This window comes from Danio rerio, chromosome 12 (genome assembly GCF_049306965.1).
Source record: "Danio rerio strain Tuebingen ecotype United States chromosome 12, GRCz12tu, whole genome shotgun sequence".
Classification (NCBI taxonomy): Eukaryota; Metazoa; Chordata; class Actinopteri; order Cypriniformes; family Danionidae; genus Danio; species Danio rerio.
Window position 1 is genome coordinate 22,307,501 of NC_133187.1, and position 17,087 is coordinate 22,324,587.

The 17,087-nt window shown below is 34.5% G+C and overlaps 2 protein-coding genes across 2 annotated transcripts in view; both read left to right on the forward strand.

The window, feature by feature from the left end:
- Positions 1-5,712, forward strand: part of gna13a (guanine nucleotide binding protein (G protein), alpha 13a) — a 13,569-nt gene extending 7,857 nt beyond the window's left edge. The window contains 1 exon segment of the mRNA NM_001012243.3: positions 3,924-5,712. Within this exon segment, the coding sequence (NP_001012243.3) occupies positions 3,924-4,496 (573 nt within the window). The 3' untranslated portion in view covers positions 4,497-5,712.
- A 1,268-nt stretch (positions 5,713-6,980) lies between these two features.
- amz2 (archaelysin family metallopeptidase 2) lies at positions 6,981-15,724 on the forward strand. The gene is given in 9 exon segments (XM_073918591.1): positions 6,981-8,009; positions 8,099-8,229; positions 8,231-8,273; positions 10,461-10,589; positions 10,748-10,807; positions 10,810-10,910; positions 13,001-13,177; positions 15,600-15,651; positions 15,654-15,724. Coding segments are annotated over 9 exon segments (1,044 nt in total). The 5' UTR covers positions 6,981-7,729.
- The last annotated feature ends 1,363 nt before the right edge of the window (positions 15,725-17,087 follow it).

The following is a 17,087-nucleotide window of genomic DNA, read 5'->3' on the forward strand; positions in this document are numbered from 1 at the left end:
GTCTCCTAAAAATGATTTTAAAATGTGATAGTCTACCCAAACATCAGGCCACCTCAAAAACAGAGATCGTTTTTGCCCATGTCATCTAGCTCCCTTATGTTATATTTTTATGTTATATTTTTATTAAGTTTTATGCAACATTTAAATTTTGTAAATAAAGTAAATGTACGGCTTTGGATGAAAAAGGTCCAAAAGCCTAGTCAGGAAGCTTATTAGATTATCATTTATAGTGTCTATAATTCAATTTATAATTATGAAATGTATATTTACTTTTATAAGCCAAGTAATCAAGCAAGTAATTTCACACAATAAAATGCCCTTTTTACAAATATCAGCATGTGAATACAAGGAATTAATTGAGTCAATGATTCATTGTCACTTGATTTGTTTCTAAACGATTCAACCTTTTTAAACAATTTGGGCTCTATTTTACTGATCTAGGTGCAAAGTCTAAAGCACATGGCGCAGAAGCATTAAGGACATGTCCGAATCCAGTTTGCAATTTTAAGGTTGTAAAAATAGGGTCTATGCCCCGGCACATTGTCTAACAGGGTTTTGCTTATTCCTTTTAATGAGTTATGGGTGTGTTTTGAGCAAAGTATGCATTAAACCAATTATAGTCTCATCTTCCGTTCCCTTTAAAAGTCGCTTGCATTGCCTCGTGGCACATTTGCTATTTACATGGCGGACTTTGTAAGTGAAAAACCTGAATGCTTCACTAGCGAGAAAACGGTTAAACTATCTGCAGCGCGAGAATAAAGAACGAGTCTCCTCCATTCAGCCTCTTTACATTCTCTTACTTTTACTCTTTACTCCTTTTCTTTTGTGGATAAGGCAACAGTGTTGTACGCACTCCACTGTAGACATCAATTAGCCTACTTAAAAAATGTCATTTGTTAAGTGCAAAGGTTTGTTTTAAAACTAATTTCTAGCAAATATTTTTCTAACATTCTAAAAAATAGGTCAAAAGCCGATAGATCCAAATCCCTGTATAGCAGTTCTAGGCATTACTGATTTCGAGATAGCTAAAAACTAGGGGTGTAACGATTTATCGTTGTACGATTTATTGCGATGCAAAAATGTCTCTATGCATCGTGGCGTTATGACGATTTGATTTCGATATGACGTCCGTTTTCTCTTATTAGTTGAGCTGTTTGCACGTGAGCTACGTTCCACCTGCTGTCGCACGTGAGTTCAGATTGCAGCAGCAGTAATGTTAGCAGACCAAGATGAGTGGAGCTGAAATAAAGGATGGCCCATCCTCTCAAAATCAGATGTCTGGCAACATTTCGGTTGTACAGTCATTGCTTTAGAATCGTCCGCTTTTTGAAACGCATACTGGGTCAAACATCCTAAGTTTTAAAGTCTTCACAGTGATTTACATACTTTGCACAGCGACAGGGATACCTCCTAATGGTGTTGAAAGAGTCACATACTGTATTTATAAGGTACAATTCACCCTAAAATATCATTCTGTCTTCATATAATGATGTATTGGCGTCCGCAAAATCACACATGACGTGAGCTGACCGAGAGCTGTTACTACAGAGGGCGGACTATGATAGATGCGCGCGTATGGCAAGCCGTTTTAGCATTTAAACCTTTGATCTGACTATCCATAAATATATTTAGATATTCTCTAATTATATTTTGACTAGTCATAATTATAATTCGACTAGTCAAAATATAATTAGAGATATCTCTAAATGAATTTAATTAAATATGAATTAAATATATTTATGGATAGTCAGAACAAAGGTTTAAATGCTAAAACGGCTTGCCATACGCGCGCGTCTGCTTCAGTGAACAGAACCTGCAGGTTGTGACTAATAAAGTAGTAAACAACATTCAGTTTGTGAAACAGAGTGATCTTTCAGGAGCCGCGTGGGAAGTATGAACAGCACTTAGCAGTGGAAATGAAACCGAAAACGTACACATTATTTAAACAATCATATCGCATTTTAGAGTTATGATTACGACGAGCATTAACCCTTTTGAGTACAGAGGTACACAAAAATGCACGTCAACATGATACACTTGATAGCGCCGACATCAGCGATGCCAAAGAAATAGTAAACCTGCCTAAACTGCTGAAAAGAGTCACGACTGTCCTGTGTAATGAAAAGACGGCCACCCTGTCACTCATCATGCCCAACATGAAGACAGCCATCCATAAAAACCTCTCAGACAGAAACACATAAGTTCAGGATTATCTTATAGAACTGCTGATTGCTGATTGTTTGATTGGAAATGTGGATTTTTTTTGCACACACAAAAAACACAAGTGACCAAGCAAAGCCTTAAGCTCTTACTGTTAAATTCAATTGAATAGAAAGCTTATTTTTTTGCACCTTTACTTAAATTGTTCCTTAATTTTGTCTCTGTCATTTCAATAATATTTTTAAAGAAGTTTTTAAATTGTTTTATTTTCCAGAGACAGGCCTATTTAATATATTTTCTAAAAGAAGGTTCAGTTTAACAAGTTGAAACAAAAGAAATACATAAAAAATAGTTTACTTGGTAAAATTTGCATTTCAGTTAAATTTTCAATTTTTATTCCAAATATCGTGATACATATCGAATCGTGAACATTATATCGTGATACACATCGTATCGTGAGCTGGATGTATCGTTACACCTTTACTAAAAACAGTATTGAACATAATATAGTTCCATTTGTCTGTCTACTAGCGCAAAGGTTTATATTATTAAACTGAAAACAGAAAGCCGCTTGTATACATCTTATGAGGGATGTAATGAAATATTTAGAACTGGAGAAAATCAGATACTCCCTAAAAAAGAAAAAAGAAAATTCTATAAAATTTTGGTAACCTTTCATGGCTTACTTTTAAAGACATAAATTCTGCAAGAAATGGTTAAATTGAAGAAGATTAGACCAATTTAGTTTAAAACAGAAGATTATTATTATTTTATTTATTATTTTTATTTATTTATTATCGTATTTATTCTTTGTTTCCCTTTTTGTAGTTTTAATTTAATTTTATTATTTAATTAATTTATTTATTTTATTTTTTAATTTTTTTATTGTATTAATCTAGTTTTACTATACTTGATGTACGGATTGATGTATGGATTGTTTGTATATTTTATGCTTTATTGTCAAATGTAGTGTGAATGTTTGTTGGACCAAAGTTGTAAGTTGTTGTGTTTTAATGTCTAAAAAATAATAAAGTTAAAAAAAAAATTCCAGCAAACAAATACGTGAACAATAATAATGAAGTGTGGTTAAAAAGTTAGAATAAAGGGTTATATCCAAACACACTTCGTATTTTCATTGCCCATATGGTGATGCATACATCTCCAAAACCCAATAGATGGACAAGTCTAATCCTGTGTGTTTTAAGTGTTTAGACCTGCATACGCGCGTAACTAATGCATGCTCATTGCACTTTAGACCAGCTTTTAGTTGGTCAATGGCACAGTCTATTTCAGTCCCACAAAATAGCAATGCACCAACAATGCACTTTAACACACCTACTTTGTTAGACCAGCACACCCAAGAGTCCACAAAGTGGCGCAAATGGATTTGCTATTTAAACAACATGACGCAAAATATGAAAATTACTGTTGTGCTTGTCTGAAAACAGCAACAAATCACATCAAACACGTCTTGTGCCTGATAGGGCCCTTTGTTTGTTTGATTTGATTGATTGATTTATTCATTCATTCTTTCATTCATTAAATCGCTCATTACGGCAGGGCTTGCCACATACTGGCAGATGGGTTATATTTATTTATCTGTAATAAGTCCTTATCAACTGAATAACCAGCACAAAAATGCACTTAGTGAAGAATTATTGAGATGCATGTAGAAATGTGTAGCTTAGCACTGATTTTTCATAAAGGTTTTAGGGTTTTCTTGTGTTATTGCTGTCTGATGTTTGTTTCCATTCAATCTTCAGGACTACTTGCCCAGCCAAAAGGATATACTTCTGGCTCGAAAACCCACCAAAGGTATCCACGAGTACGAATTTGAGATCAAGAATGTGCCTTTTAAGATGGTGGATGTGGGCGGACAGCGGTCAGAGCGCAAGCGATGGTTCGAGTGCTTCGACTCTGTGACCTCCATCCTCTTCCTAGTGTCATCCAGCGAGTACGATCAGGTGCTAATGGAAGACCGTCAAACCAACAGGCTCACGGAGTCGCTCAATATCTTCGAGACAATCGTCAACAACCGCGTCTTCGCCAACGTCTCCATTATTCTCTTCCTCAATAAGACAGACTTGCTGGAAGACAAAGTTAAAACTGTGAACATCAAGGACTACTTCTCCGAGTTCACAGGGGAACCTCACAACCTGCAGGACGTGCAGAAGTTCCTGGTGGAGTGCTTCCGAAACAAACGCCGGGAACAGCAGCAGAAGCCTTTGTACCATCACTTCACCACCGCCATTAACACGGAGAACATTCGACTCGTCTTCCGCGACGTCAAAGACACCATCTTGCACGACAACCTTAAACAGCTTATGTTACAATGAAAGCCTTCAAGAACTTTCCATTTTAATTAGGTTTTTACTTTATTTAATACAAAGTACAAGTGGTTCAATACATATTGTGGTCGAAGAAGAAACAGATAGGATAAATTTGTTGTTGTTGTTTTTGCATAATATTACAATCATATAATGCAAAGGATTTGATATAAGAGAAATTTTTTTTAAGCTGCTTGTAGCCATATTAAACACGCCAAGAAAACGGTCCTCATTTATTCACCTAAATGCTGTAACTGATCATTTACTGTATGTTTGTGAACACATATTTTAGTTCAGAACCGTTTAACACGCCTACAACCCTTTTCAAATGTTAATCATGAACTCAGGGCTTGATATATTTGGTTTAAAAACAAGGTGAGCAGTTTTTTTTTTTTTTTTTTTTTTTTTTTGGGGGGGGGGGGGGGGGGGTGGTCTGGCTTGATTGGTCTGGTTAAAGGCCCTTTTATCGTTGATAGGAGAACATAATTTCACTGCCTTTGTCTTCCCATAAGATCATGACAATAAAACTGTGCAATTAAGGTCCTTTTGTAATATAAAGTACTTCTTTGTCGTTCATTCGTAAAGGGAAAGTATATTTGCCATTTAAGCTTGTACAGAATTCGTTTCTGTATATTAAATTTCATTTGTCCTGACATTTGTATTTTACACACTAACCTAATATTGTATAGTTGTGTTCTGAAAGCCCTGAAATGTTTAGTTTGTTTATGACATTACTTTTTCAAATGAGAAAGTGGCCTTGTGTCTCCTGTGTAGGTTATAGTGGACAGCTTTAGCTCAGGGTTTTTTAAATGGCTGTTAAAGCAGTCCAGGTGGTTTTGTGTATTGGTTTAATACAGACGTTATGTTTTTATTTTATAATTTTGGCCCAATAAAGTCACCTTTGCCTTAAATGTCTGCAGATCAGCTGATAGCTGATTTGATGCAAGCCAAATTGAAATGTGTTGATAGAGAAACTAAGTCTTAATGTAATCTTAATGACAGCAAGCACTGTAATCTGACTGTTGTTGGTAGTAAATTGATATTAAATGATCGCTTTACATAAGGTCTTTATGAAATCTGTAAATGTTTTTTTTTTTTTTTCAAAATTTTGTGCATCTTTGTCATGGCCATAATCAAATGCTTTTTGTTTAGTGTGTTTTGTTGAGCTTTTTTTGGATCACATTTGTGTAATTCTGTTTATTAAATCTGATTATTTTATCAGAAACTTTGTGTACTTTTGTACTGGTGAATTATATTTTCGGTGAATAAAATTGAGTCTATATCACAGGTGTCAAAGCCAGTTTCTGGAGGGGGAAGCCCTCCAGTTTCAACCCTAATTAAACACATCTTGATCTGACGAATTGAGACCTTCGGGCTTGTTTGAAATCTACAGGTAAGTGTGTTGAAGCAGGGTTGGAACAAAACTGCAGAGCTGTGGCCCTCCAGGAACTGGCTTTGACACCTGTGGTCTATATATATATATATATATATATACATACACACACACATATACATATATATATATATATATATATATATATATATATATATATATATATATATATATATATATATATATATATATATATATATATATTCTTCAATAATTTTACAATACAATCAGTTTACATATTTTACCTCCTTTTAAAATCCCCGTATCCCTCCCTTCCCCTACAGCGGCAGTGCTGTCATTGAGTATTGCCATCATAGACCCAGAAAACACAAATACTTATTATTAAACTCCATAGGAGCAGTAACAATAAATAAAACATAAATAAATAATAATAAAAATATATAAAATAATAACATTTTTGATATATATATATATATATATATATATATATATATACATGTAATTAATTTTTTTATGTGTTTTAACAATACAAACATATTAACCATAATAATGGATGACATCAAATACAATAACTAAACAAGTAAAATAATAATAAAAATAAGATTATACAAAAAAAAAAAAAAACTACAGAGGCAAATTATCAAATTAAATAATATTTAAAAAGTCCTTATAAAATTCCACAGTTTGAACACTTTTTACATTTTGTAAAGTAGTAATTAAACAATTTAAGTCACAAAAAAAATTCTGCAACTTAGGCTAAGAATATCTAAAAAAAACATCTTACCACTTGTGACGGGAAAAAATAAAATGCATTTACATTTTGTTGTCATTTGTTCCTAGGTGTTGAATATTGGAAATATATATCATCGAATGTGCTTCTCTTTTAAAAATTCTTGAATACACATACAATTTTTTATTTTTGCAGCATTTATCAAAAGTCATCACACGGTCATCACATGGTCTGGTACTTTAAGTTTGAAAAACATGGCAGCCAGTGTGAATATCGAGTCTTGTTACTGAAAACATATCAATGCTGAAAACTTGTTTCAACAGCTTTCAGTTTACCGCTTCCGTATTTCTCAGCATGTTTGTGTATTCTTCTTGTTTCTTTTACTATTTTTCAGTTTTTTTTTATCCGACGCATGACATTCTTTGTATAGGGTAGCTTATATAAATATAAACGTGTGTTGACCAATGGCAGTTCTCTCGGACATGTCAACATTTAATACTACGATATGTCAGGTTAAGTTACTATTATTTAAAATCGCTATATGGTTGGTGGGCATAACTTAACGCAATTCACAGATAATGTCCACATACAGTTCAAGTGTGTCAGTAAACAAAGAATACAGTATTGACAGCTGTAAGAAGCTTACCACACCATTACTTACAAAACATTTTATATTTACTTACCTTATTTATTTATTTTATACTTTTATTACCTTTATTTTATGTCCCCATACAGAAAACAGCTTATAAATCACAATGTTTCCTATTGCTATATGTTACAGTTGTACACTACAAATATATAAGCTAATCAAGAGATTCTGTTGACAAGCTGGAAAGTTTGGAGTAGTATTAGATAGATCGATTAAGTTTGAACCATATTAAAGTGTAAATACTAATTAGCATGCAAATACGTTTTACCAATTAAATTAGCATTTTGCTACCACTTCTCTTTCTGTTTAACTTGTTTGTTTAACATGTATTGCTATGCTAGCAGATTTGAACACTATTAGCATGATCATTATGCTGCTCACATTAGTTGTAGTACATAAATATATATACACATACATATATACACACAATTTTTTAACAGTACAGAAAGCATCATGTCTTTAGAAAGTCCTCATCAAACCCAATTGTTATTTGTGTTTTTAAAGGATAGATGCAGGTTATTAAGAGGCTTGAGAGGCTGCTCACGGCCCTCTTGTCCACACAGAAAGATCTAATCGAATCATACCAACAGTTCAGCCGAGCAGAAAAGACACTTTTAGATGGAGGACTCCAGCCTGCTAATTCATTTTTCAGCCCCATCACTGTTCACTCCGACTCAAACTGGAATCCTGCCCATCCAGAGAATCCTCAAGACTTTCAGAGCTTTTACATGAGCCCTTACTGCCGTACTCCACCCAGCGTACACAATACTATCCACATTCAAACTATTGGTCAGCGAGCTTGTATTGTAAAACAGCTTAAATGTTTCACTAACTATTGTTTTCTCACTTGTTTTTGTGCCATTTTGATAAATGTACAGGCTCTTTTGGAGATGAAGCGGCTGTGGCTGAGCAGTGTGTTGAATGGCTAAAGGACTACTGTCAAACCTTCTATTATGGGCTGGCGGTCAAGCTTTTTCCACCAGTAACAGTTGCTTCGTCAGATTGCTCATTTTGTGAGCAACAGCAACACACACCACCTCCAGCTGCATGCAGGTTAGTACTGTTTAAAACTACAAATTGTATTATCATTTATCAGGCAAATGACAAACTATAATATCCAAAATAACTTAAATAAAAATAGCTTTCCTTTAGATACCAGAATTGAATCAAGCATAACGTTCATTCATTTTCCATCAGCTTAGTCCCTTTATTCATCAGGGGTCACTAAAGAGGAATGAACCGCCAACTTATACAGTAAATGTTTTACACAGCGGATGCAGTTTTAGCTGCAATCCACTACTGGGAAACACCCATACACTCCCGCATTCACACACACAAACTACGGCCAATTTTGTTTATTCAATTCAAAAATAGTGCATGTTTTTGGACTGTGGTGGAAACTGGAGCACCTGGAGAAAACCCACATGAAAACGGGGAGAACATGCAAACTCCACACAGAAATGCCTATGACCTAGTCTGGATTCAAATCAGTGACCTTCTTGCTGTGAGGCGACAGTGCTAACCACTTTAAGCATAACAAATAAGCATTAAAACATATTTTCTCATTATTAGTTATATTAATAGAATACATATAGATATATTAATAGAATTATCAGAAATTCAGCAGAAACATTTTTATATAAAACATAAAAACTGAGTTTTTATTTTAAAAAAATATTTTTGAGCCGATCATTTAATCTATTTACTTATGCAAATGTGTGTATATATGTATTTGGTCAGTTTTTATATTAATTTCAGCAATGCTAATTATAATATTCTAATTTGTATAGATAATTTGTGTACAATAGAAATTTGAAAGAATTTGATATTTGATATCATATTAAACATTTAAATTTATGTCTTTTATCTATTATCTAGTGGATCTATTAAATAATTTAGTTTTGCATTATAAACCTTTTTAAGTTTGAAGCTATTTGCACATGGTTTTCACCATTAATTCATCAATATGATTAATAAAATTAGTTTCACAAGTTAACATTAACATTAGATTAGGCTAATTTCAGACAGTGTTTCGCACTGATTTAAAAGGTGCAGTAGGTGATTGTCTTCAGAAACACTTTTTGTTGTGCTTTTTGAAAGTCTCTTTACATTTCAATAAAGTTTTTGATTTTTGATTAAAGTAAATGATCTAAATGTATTTATATGTAGTTTTATATTTTGGGTAAGGCATAAGACTCAAAAAAGTTCATCCAATTAAAATCTGTCAGGCCAACAATTCCCATAATTCTGATAAGGAGCCCAAGCTGTAATGTAGATTTGTTGACAGACAGTTCACGCAGATCCGTCATTTGCACATGCATGCACACAGTGTTTACATGCACCTGAGAGAGAGAGAAAGAGAGAGTTTGACTGTGGTAAAACAATGTGTTGATGTGACATTTCATGAGGGTCCTTTTACAGCATTGATAATGTAGATTTTTATTTAGTTTAACAACAAAACATAAGTAAACAGCACTATTCCACCAAGCCTGCTTTACTAAGGTGAAGTTGGTGTTATATTTACATTGATTCATTTTTGAACAATGTCAACATGTGAAGTGGCCTATATTGCTTATCATGCTTCTTTAAATATTCGGTCTGAAATAACATGTAAGTATGGCTTAGTAATAAGTGTAATTTCTGCACCCTGCCGGCCTACCACTAAGCAGTCGCTTTAGGACCAGCGATTGTTGCATGGATGAAATATTGCACATTATAACAAGTATTGCTACACAACTGAAAGTGTGCTAGATGTAACAATGCTTTTCATTCAGAATTGTAGTATTATAAAGTACTATACAGTTTTCTAACTGGTGAATGACATGATCTAGTGGGTTATCTACTGTCATCTTTAATGTGTATATTCGTGATTTCAGGAGGTGGGGCTTTGGACGTGTGAACCTTTAAGTAAATGTAAAATTCCTCAGGCTATATCCAACTTAAATAGTTATCTTGTCATTTGACACTTGTTTTTGTAACCCAAAAAGCCACTTAAATATAAATACTTTTATAAAAAAAATTTATTTGTATAGTTAAAAGTCAACAATGCACATATTGCACATAAACTTTCTAGATGTAAATATATAACTTTATCATTTGTATTGTTTATATTCCAATTATTATAATGTCCTTCTTGCGTCAGTATCTATGTATGTACTCTGAGCTCCTGAAAACCACAAAGAGACTCCTTGTGTGTTTACGTACACTTGGTGAGCAAAGCTTATTCCGATACGTTTCCAGGAGAACTGATGGCCTTCTTGAAAAAGAGAAAGCCCATCGATGCTTTTTGCATTGTGGGGATCACCATGATCGATTTGTACCCCAAGGAGTCGTGGAATTTTGTTTTTGGCCAATCTTGTCTCTCTCATGGTGATTTTACATCATCACACTATCATCATATGAACTCGTTCCTGAAATTTTTTTGTAACAAAAGCACAGTTGTCATTAGAGCACACTTTTATTTTCTGATTTAACAAACCTTTTGCAATTTTAATACTTATAAATTGTGAAATATTTTTTTCCTGTAGGTATGGGAGTCTTCAGCTTTGCACGGTATGATGATGATTTTTACAAGTTGAGCTATGCAGGCATCTCAAGAAGAGAATAAAACTGAAGTAAGGAGACTACTCTATGTTTGAGAATTACTACACTCCTTCACTCACCAGCACTCTTCTGCTGCACTCATGCAAGGTGAAGTGAGACCACTGGCAAACAGTGTGATATAACTATTAATCATCATAAGCTCAATTCATTTAATCATTCATTTTCCTACAGCTTTGTGCCTGATTTATCAGGGGTCACCACAACGGAATGAACGCCATAAAAATCAATCGAACATTGTTTATTTTAATGGAATACTGCAGCGCATTTATTATCAATCATTTATACAATGTGTGTGTATATACACTCACCGGCCACTTTATTAGGTACACCTTACTGGTACTGGGTTGAACCCCTTTTGCCCTCAGAACTGCCTTAATCCTTCGTGACATAGATTCAACAAGGTACTGGAAATACTCCCTAAAGATTTTGGTCCATATTGACATCATAGCACCACGCTGTTGCTGCAGATTGGTCGGCTGCACATCCATGATGTGAATTTCCCATTCCACCCCATTCCAAATGTGCTTTATTTAGACAGTCTGGTGACTGTGGAGGCCATTTGAGTGAACTCATTGTCATGCATAAGAAACCAGTTTGAGATGATTCGTGCTTTATGAAATGCCTTGTTATACTGCTGGAAGTAGCCATCAGAAGATAGGTATACAGTTGTCATAAAGGGATGGACATGGACAGCAACAAAACTCATGTAGGCTGTGGCATTGACGCAATTTTCAATTGGTACCAATAGGCCCAAAGTGTGCCAGGAAAATATTCCCCACAACATTACACTACCACCACCTGAAACGTTAATACAAGGCTGGATGGATTCTTGCTTTCATCGTATTGACACCAAATTCTGATCCTGTCATCCAGATGTCACAGCAGAAATCAAGACTCATCAGAGCAGGCAACGTTTTTACAATCTTCTGTTGTCCAATTTTAGTGAGCCTGTGCAAATTGTAGCCTCAGTTTCCTGTTCTTAGCTGGCAGGAGTGGCACCCTGTGTGGTCTTCTGCTGCTGGAGCCCATTTGCTTCAAGGTTAGACATGTTGTGCGTTCAGAGATGCTCTTCTGCATACCTCGGTTGTAACGAATGTTTTTTTAACTTACTGTTGCCTTTCTATCAGCCCAAACCAGTCTGGCCATTCTCCTCTGACCTCTGGCATCAACAAGGCATTTGCGCTCACAGCACTGCCGCTCACTTGATATTTTCTCTTTTTTGGACCATTCTCTGTAAACCCTAGAGATGGTTGCGCAAGAAAATCCCAGTAGATCAGCGGTCTACAGACCATGTCTTCATGCCTGAATGCATTGAGTTGCTGCCATGTGATTGGCTGATTTAAAATTTGCGTTAACAAGCTATTGAACAAGTGTACCTAATAAAGTGGTCGGTGAGTGTGTATATATATAACCCTTTTTCTTGCAAAACTGTATTTTTTGTAAGTTTATGTGCCACAATTTATTTAGATTTCCCTGACTTGTTAGTTATCAGCTCACAAATGGAAGTTTATCTCTTCTACACTACCTTTTGAAAAAAATACATATCTTGCAATTCTGCCTTTAATATGTATAAACTCACAATTGTAATATAGAAAAAAAAATTTGCAAGTAACATTTTCATTTAATATTTAGTTTTTGTAGGCGACGCAGTGGTGCGGTAGGTAGCACTGTCGCCTCACAGCAAGAAGGTCGCAGGTTCAGGCCTCGGCTGGGTCAGTTGGTGTTTCTGTATGGAGTTTGCATGTTCTCCCTGCGTTCGCGTGGGTTTCCTCCTGGTGCTCCGGTTTCCCCCACAGTCCAAAGACATGCAGTACAAGTAAATTGGGTAGGCTAAATTGTCTGTAGCGTATGAGTGTGAATGAGTGTGTGTGGATGTTTCCCAGTGATGGTTTGCGGCTGGAAGGGCATCCGCTGCGTAAAAACGTGCTGGATAGGTTGATGGTTCATTCCACTGTGGCGACCCTGGATTAATAAAGGACTAAGCCAAAAAGAAAATTAATTTAATTTCTGTTTTTACCCCATGACATGATGTTCTGAAGGTTTATATAAAGGATGGAAGATTTCATTTCTTGCCATGTGTTATATTGTGTGGTTGAAAACATTCATCAACAAATGCACTAAACTTTGTATAAGAGTTCATATTTTAATCACAACTTTTATTTGTTCATCTACTTCAGACCTTGACTCATGAGATTGGACATATTTTCGGGATGCAGCACTGCCAGTGGGTGAACTGTATCATGCAGGGCTCTAATCATTTAAAGGAGTCTGATTGTCGGCCACTTGACCTCTGCCCCATCTGTCTTCGTAAACTGCAGTCTGCCCTCAGTTTCAAAATAGCTGACCGATATAAGGTAAGACCAGGGGTCACCAACCTTTTGGAAACTGAGAGCTACTTCTTGGGTACCGATTAATGTGAAGGGCACCAGTTATTAAATAACACATTTTTTCAATTTACTTTTAATTTCATGTTATTAATAATAATTGATTATATTCATCTATGTGAAGACATTGATCATGTTAATGATTTCTCACAGTAGTTGTCAACAATGATATAACAAGCTATATAAATATCAATATGCAACACTTCATTTGTCTGAAATAGTTTTTAAAGTTTTTTTAATATATAACTTAAAGTAATTTTCAAATTTACACCAATGCAAGTGTGATTAAAAAAGAATACCTATAAAAATATTAGATGCAGCTTACTCATATGTGGTGCTATGGTGAGCTATTTTTAGAACAGGCCCGCGGGCAACTCATGTGAACCTGGCGGGCTACCTGGTGCCCACGGGCACAATGTTGGTGACCCCTGGGTAAGACCATACCCTGCCACAACTGACAGACTGTAGTTTATAGCAATGGATATTCTCCTTTTTCCTACACTCCATGATCATTTGCATGAATTATGGGAGTAACTGAGTAAAGCTTAACTGCAAACAATCTGTAAAATGGTTTTAAAAAACTGGCTGACATGAGGTGCTGCATACTATTGTTGCATTTACTGAATCTCCTGGTATGGCAACAAAGTTCTTAATTTATTCATTCTAAATCTTAAAAGAACTTAATTATTAAATCAGAATGATAATATATTTTCCAGTCATAACGACCTAGAAAATAGCAACTTTTCATTTTCCATCAGTCTTAGTACAAAATGTATCTATAGGAGAGTCAAGTTTTAAATAGGAAGACAATTATTAAAACTATTTTGGTTTTTTTTTTAAATGAATTTCAAATTTGTTTATTTAAAAGCACAATTAAAACAGCCACAAGACTGACTGAGTAATATCTAGTAAACATATAAAGAAAACTATAAAAACATAGAAATAAAACCAAGAGAAGCAACATATATATATATATATATATATATATATATATATATATATATATATATATATATATATATATATATATATATATAATTTATAAATAAAGCAATCGACAGAACTATTAATATAATATTAATATTATAATTATTATTAACAGTTTAATATTAATATTATAATATAAAACTGAATCAGTATGGTTAAAGTTATTTAAAAATAGATGGTGATGGTGCCATTCTAATCTCATGGGGCAGATTGTTTCACAATCCCAGACCAGCCACAGAAAAAGCTTTGTCCCCTCTATGTTTTAGTCTGGACTGGGGAACTAAAGCAATATTTTGTTCACTGGTCCTTTAACATCTAACGGGAGTAGAAAAATGGTACAGCTCTGAAAGATAATGTGGGGCTAGACTATGTAGGGTTTTATACACCAGTAAAAGCACTTTAAAATTGGTTCTGAATTGGATCGGCAGCAAATGGAGGGACCTCAGATTACTATTTTAAATGAATCTAGCAGCAGCATTTTGGACCAATGTTAGGTGATAAATTTGTGATTTAGAGATGCCAGAGTAAAGTGTGTTGCAGTAATTTAACCGTGAAGTGGGATTTAAAACCCCGAAAAGTGGTATTAAAAAGTGTTTAACTGCACAGGAGTTGATAAAAGCTGGAACCAATAATAGAACTGATAAGTTTGTCTAGTTTCAATGACTCATCAAAAATGACAACCAAATTCTGCACTCGAGAGGATCTGAAGGCAGAGATGCAGACCAGATGTAGCCTGAAAATTAGCAATAGGGCTAAAACAATAACCTCTGTCTTATCTTCATTTAATGTAAAAAAAATTCCTGTTTTTAATCTCATCTGAGCAACTTAATAAGTTATTAAAAACTTAGAGGGTAATTTATTTTGCTAGGTAAGTAAAACTAATGGTCTAATCAAATTCAGTAAACTATTCTAAGCTAAAAGTGCTCCCACCAGACCCAAAAATTGGCTGAATGGGTTGAAAAATGGTAAAATGCCACTGGTTTTACTCTATAGGAGTTGTAAAATGAGCTTATTTTCTTCCAAAAGTGGAGTGTTTCTTTAAATATTACTGTAATATAGGAATACAGTGAGAAAATAACCTCAAGGAATAAAACAGTAATCTCAAAAGAGCTTTAACCATGAATAAACTTGTGTTACTAGTTTCAGTAATCTAATTTTCATGATGGATTAAAATGAACCACAAAGCCAAACATGCCTGTATAAAGATAATTTTTTTAGTACAACCTTATTATTTAAAATGATGATTTGTTCTATTAATGGAAGTCCTACAATTAGAAACACAGTAGTCACATGTTGAAAAAGGTGGATACAGTGAACAATAGAAATATTCTGTTGTGAACATTTGAGTATATGAGGTGAATCAGAAACATACTATAGTTACAGAATGTTATTATGTTCTCTAAAGGCATTACTGCATTGGATTGAAGATGGAGCTGATGGACTCAAAACTCAAAAGCCACACAAGCCTTTCAAGAGTACACACACTGGTTTTACAAGTGCTTACAAATATTGGAAGGTGAAGCATCATGAACCAGCCAGTTTGAACTTTTGCTATCTGCCGACAAGCAATGTCAAGGCAAGTTAAGACATGCTATTTGCACAATCTTATAAAGAGCTTTAGTGAGAAAACGTCTGCTGAGTAAATACTAGTAAACGTGTTCATAACAAATACTTTAGATTTGTTTGTATGTATATATCAAACTTAATTAATTTTTGTTTCTCTTTCGTTTGTATTTGGCTTTTTCTGAAGGTGTCTGTTAAACAAGAAATCAAATTCAGACAGCAGCGTAAAAGGTGTGTATTTATTCTTCAGTCAGATTCAAAGATTGTTATAAAAAATTATATTGTGCAGAAACAGAAGAGATCATTTCATATTCACATCACATTCCACTGAAGATACAACAAATACAATTCTTTTCCAATATTAAAATACCAAAGAAATACAGTTTTTCTAAGAGAGGTGAATGATGAAAGTCATCATTCGTAAGAAACATTTACATTTGAATTTGCCATTGCATTATTTTGGACATCTTTCTTCCTTGTTGCACAATTCCATCAATCTGTGCTCTGTAATGTTTTGAATTCACAATTCTCTCTATATAACAGAGATGCAAATCTCATCCACAGTTGAAGAATCATTGTAGAAAAGACCAAACAACACCCTAAACAAACTGCTAGGATTATTAAAATACTGTAGTTTACCTGGGTTTAGCATTTAGTTCATAAAGAGTCAATAAAGAGCTATTTATCACTATTTATTATTAATAATAATAGTAATAATAATAATAATAATGAATATATAATAACATCTCTATATAATTATAACATCTCTTTACAATTTAGATTGTTTTTCAATGAGTTTAAACATCTTTGGTCAATGCTTTAGCTATAAGTGGCTGTAAGCATCCATAGATATTGGCAATAATTTCTAAAACCACGAAAATGGGGTTTGCTGTTGAAGGTCATTTCTTCTGTTTCTAGAACAGAGAAGCAGTGTTTAGAGTCATTCCAAATGGGGTTTGTATGTCATTGTATAATAGTCATATTTATGAAATCAGTGTATGAGCAACAAATTCACATGCAAAAATAGAAGAGGGGGAAGCAGTGGCGCAGTAGGTAGTGTTGTCGCCTCACAGCAAGAAGGTGGCTGGGTCGCTGGTTCGAGGCTCGGCTCAGTTGGCGTTTCTGTGTGGAGTTTGCATGTTTTCCCTGCGTTCGCGTGGGTTTCCTTTGGGTGCTCCTGTTTTCCCCACAGTCCAAAGACATGCGGTACAGGTGAATTGGGTAGGCTAAATTGTCCGTAGTGTATAAGTGTGTGTGTGAATGTGTGTGTGGATGTTTCCCAGAGATGGGTTGCAGCTGGAAAGGTATCCGCTGCGTAAAAACTTGATGG